The sequence below is a fragment of the Chiloscyllium plagiosum genome, chromosome 39 (assembly GCF_004010195.1).
Source record: "Chiloscyllium plagiosum isolate BGI_BamShark_2017 chromosome 39, ASM401019v2, whole genome shotgun sequence".
Lineage (NCBI taxonomy): Eukaryota > Metazoa > Chordata > Chondrichthyes > Orectolobiformes > Hemiscylliidae > Chiloscyllium > Chiloscyllium plagiosum.
Window position 1 is genome coordinate 12,168,493 of NC_057748.1, and position 2,837 is coordinate 12,171,329.

The 2,837-nt window shown below is 46.8% G+C and overlaps 1 protein-coding gene across 1 annotated transcript in view; it reads right to left on the reverse strand.

Annotated features, from left to right (window-relative positions):
* dlgap5 (discs, large (Drosophila) homolog-associated protein 5) overlaps positions 1-296 on the reverse strand; it is a 34,559-nt gene extending 34,263 nt beyond the window's left edge. The window contains exon 1 of the mRNA XM_043679313.1: positions 104-296. Within this exon, the coding sequence (XP_043535248.1) occupies positions 104-296 (193 nt within the window). The remainder of the gene's footprint in view (positions 1-103) is intronic.
* Between the last annotated feature and the right edge of the window lie 2,541 nt (positions 297-2,837).

Below are 2,837 nucleotides of genomic sequence, written 5' to 3' on the forward strand. Positions count from 1 at the left end.
TTTCCACTTCCCAATCCCAATCATTCTCCACCAGCCCCCACCCCTCCTCGCTCCACTACACCGCCCCCAATCTCCTCCTTCGGTGCGGCCTCCGGACACTCACGGGGCGGCCGAGGCTCCTCGGCCTCCCCTTCCTCCTGCAGGGCCAGCAGCGGGAGGGCGTCGAAGAGCTGCCGGTCGCGGTTCTCCTTCTGGCTGCGGGCTCGGCTCTGGGCCTGCTTCACCCTGAGCGCCTCCACTCCCCGCGTCGCCGCCGCCTTGTAGCGCTCGCTGAAGCGGTTGTGCCCCAGCTCCATGACGGCGGGCCGGTGGAAGGGTCAACAGCAACAAAACACCGGGACGTTCCTGAAAGATCCAGCCGCAGCCGCGAGCCTCCAACGTTCAAAATAATCCGCGCGCCCTTTGATTGGACCAGACCCCAGCGACCGTTAAATTCGAATCTTTATTATTGACATTTCCGATTGGCTACCCCGACGCTGTCGCCTGTGGGCAGCGTCCAATCCCATGGCGGTCCTTTCACAACTCTCCATTTCCATTGGTTCGTCTCAACGTCCAATCAGAGTCCACCTACCCGTATGAGACGTCCCTTCGCATCGGTTGCTTTGCGTGGCGTAGCATCCAATCCGCTCACACTCTGCGCGGGACGACGGCGCTCATTGGACGACCTGGTGCCGTTACGTCACGCAAGCAAAGGCGGTGTCCAAGCTAAAGGACACAGGTTCTGATTGGTCGGATTTAAGGCGGTAGATTCTAATTTCAAAGAGTCCTCTGGTAACTCAAGAGGGAAGATTGTCTCGGGCATACAGAAATCCCATTGATGTGTTTATAGCTTTTCCTTCCACTTAAATGAGACTTTATATTTACATTACTAATCTTTGTCCTTAAAGGTTGTAGATTTGCTTTTCTCTCAATGACAATGGGACAAGTACTATGGAGGCACTTTGTCCACTTGGAATGTCAATTGGTTTATTCTTTGTTCTTGACAGTTAGATATTAATTGTAGGGTACATATTGACTCAGAAGCATCCTTTACTCTTCAAATAGTACCGTGAAGACTCTTGCATTCACCTGAGCAGACAGACAATGGCTTTGGGTTAAAGACTGATCTGAAAGACAGCACTTTCGACAATGTCACGTTATCCACCTCATCGAACGACCACGTTTTCAATGTCATGTCAACCCAGATTATATTTTCAGACCCTGGGAGCATGGGAGGAACGCACAAGCCTGAACTCAGGATAAGCTTGTCAATATTCAGCAAAAGTTGTTCACAAACCTGTGACTGGGTGTCTCAAGTAATATTCTTCCATAGAATCAATTATTACTGAAAGAAATCACATTATCAAATCCATCATCTCATTGCCGCTTGAGGGTTCTTGCTACATGTATAGTCACCACTTCATTTTACAAAACCGAAAGATACTTACAAGTATGTAAAGTCGTTTGGGCCATCTTTGTTCATGGAACTAGAATACCTAATCACTGCCTCAACTTATTTCTTGCATGGGTGCTTTCTTGATTGCATGATCTCTTATTTCTACCACTATGCCTGGACATCCATTCCAACAGGTTGGATCGTAAGATGTTGTTTATTATTCTGTGCTACCTTAGGTCTTGACAGCCCAGCAGTTGGCCAGATAACCAATACTGAGGAGGATTGTAACAAGCTACAACAGGATATTGATGAACCTAAGGAAAAGGCAAACCATTGACAAATTACATTCAGCACATAACAAAGGGTAAGGATATTTTGATAGGAAGACTGTGAATTTCACAATATTTGAATGGTGCAAGTCTATATAGGGTCTCAGTACAAATGAGTCAATCACCACAAATTAGTGTGGCTATTTAAATCAAGGAAGTTCAACATCATTTCCAATGGATAGGGTGGAAAAATGGACAAGGTTGTTACTAAGTTGCATTAGGCCTTGGTTAGATCAGATGAAGGGCTTTTGCCCAAAACGGCGATTTTGCTGCTTGTCGGATGCTGCCTGAATTGCTGTGCTCTTCCAGCACCACCGATCCAGAACTTGGTTAGATCACGGTGAGACCACATACTGTTTTGGACATCATATTATAAGAAGAATACAAAGGTATCAGAGAGGGTGCAGAGAAGTTTTATAAGAATAAAACCAGATTTGCATGAATATTAGGAAAGGATTGTTAGGTTGAGTCTATTTAGAGCAAAGACAGATAGGTTACATAAAAGAGATCTTTAAAATAATTCAAGGTTTTTAATGAAACAGAATTCTCTTTTGAGAACAAGCTCAGTTGAAAGCCATTGATATACGATGGTCACCAATAAATCCAGTGAGGGATTCAGGAGAAACTGCTCTACCCAAAGTGTTGTAGGAACGTGGAACTTACTACCACTGTGAGTGATTGAAGAGAATATTATAGGTGTATTAAGGGGAGACTAGACAACCATATGAATGAGAGAGGGATAGAGGAGGAGGCTTAAGTGGAACATAAAATCTAGATTAAGTGGTGCTGGAAAAGCACAGCAGGAGAAGGAAAATCGACGTTTCGGACAAAAGCCCTTCATCAGGAATAGAGGCAGTGTATCTGCAGAGTGGAGAGATAAATGAGAGAGGGGTGGGGTGGGGAGAAAGTAGCATAGAGTACAATAGGTGAATGGGGGTGGGGATGGAGGTCTCCTCTACACTGGGGAGACTGGACGCCTCCTACCAGAGCGCTTTAGGGAACATCTCCGGGACACCCGCAACAATCAACCCTACCGCCCTGTGGTCCAACATTTCAACTCCCCCTCCCACTCTGCCGAGGACATGCAGGTCCTGGGCCTCCTCCACCGCCGCTCCCTCACCACCCGACGCCTG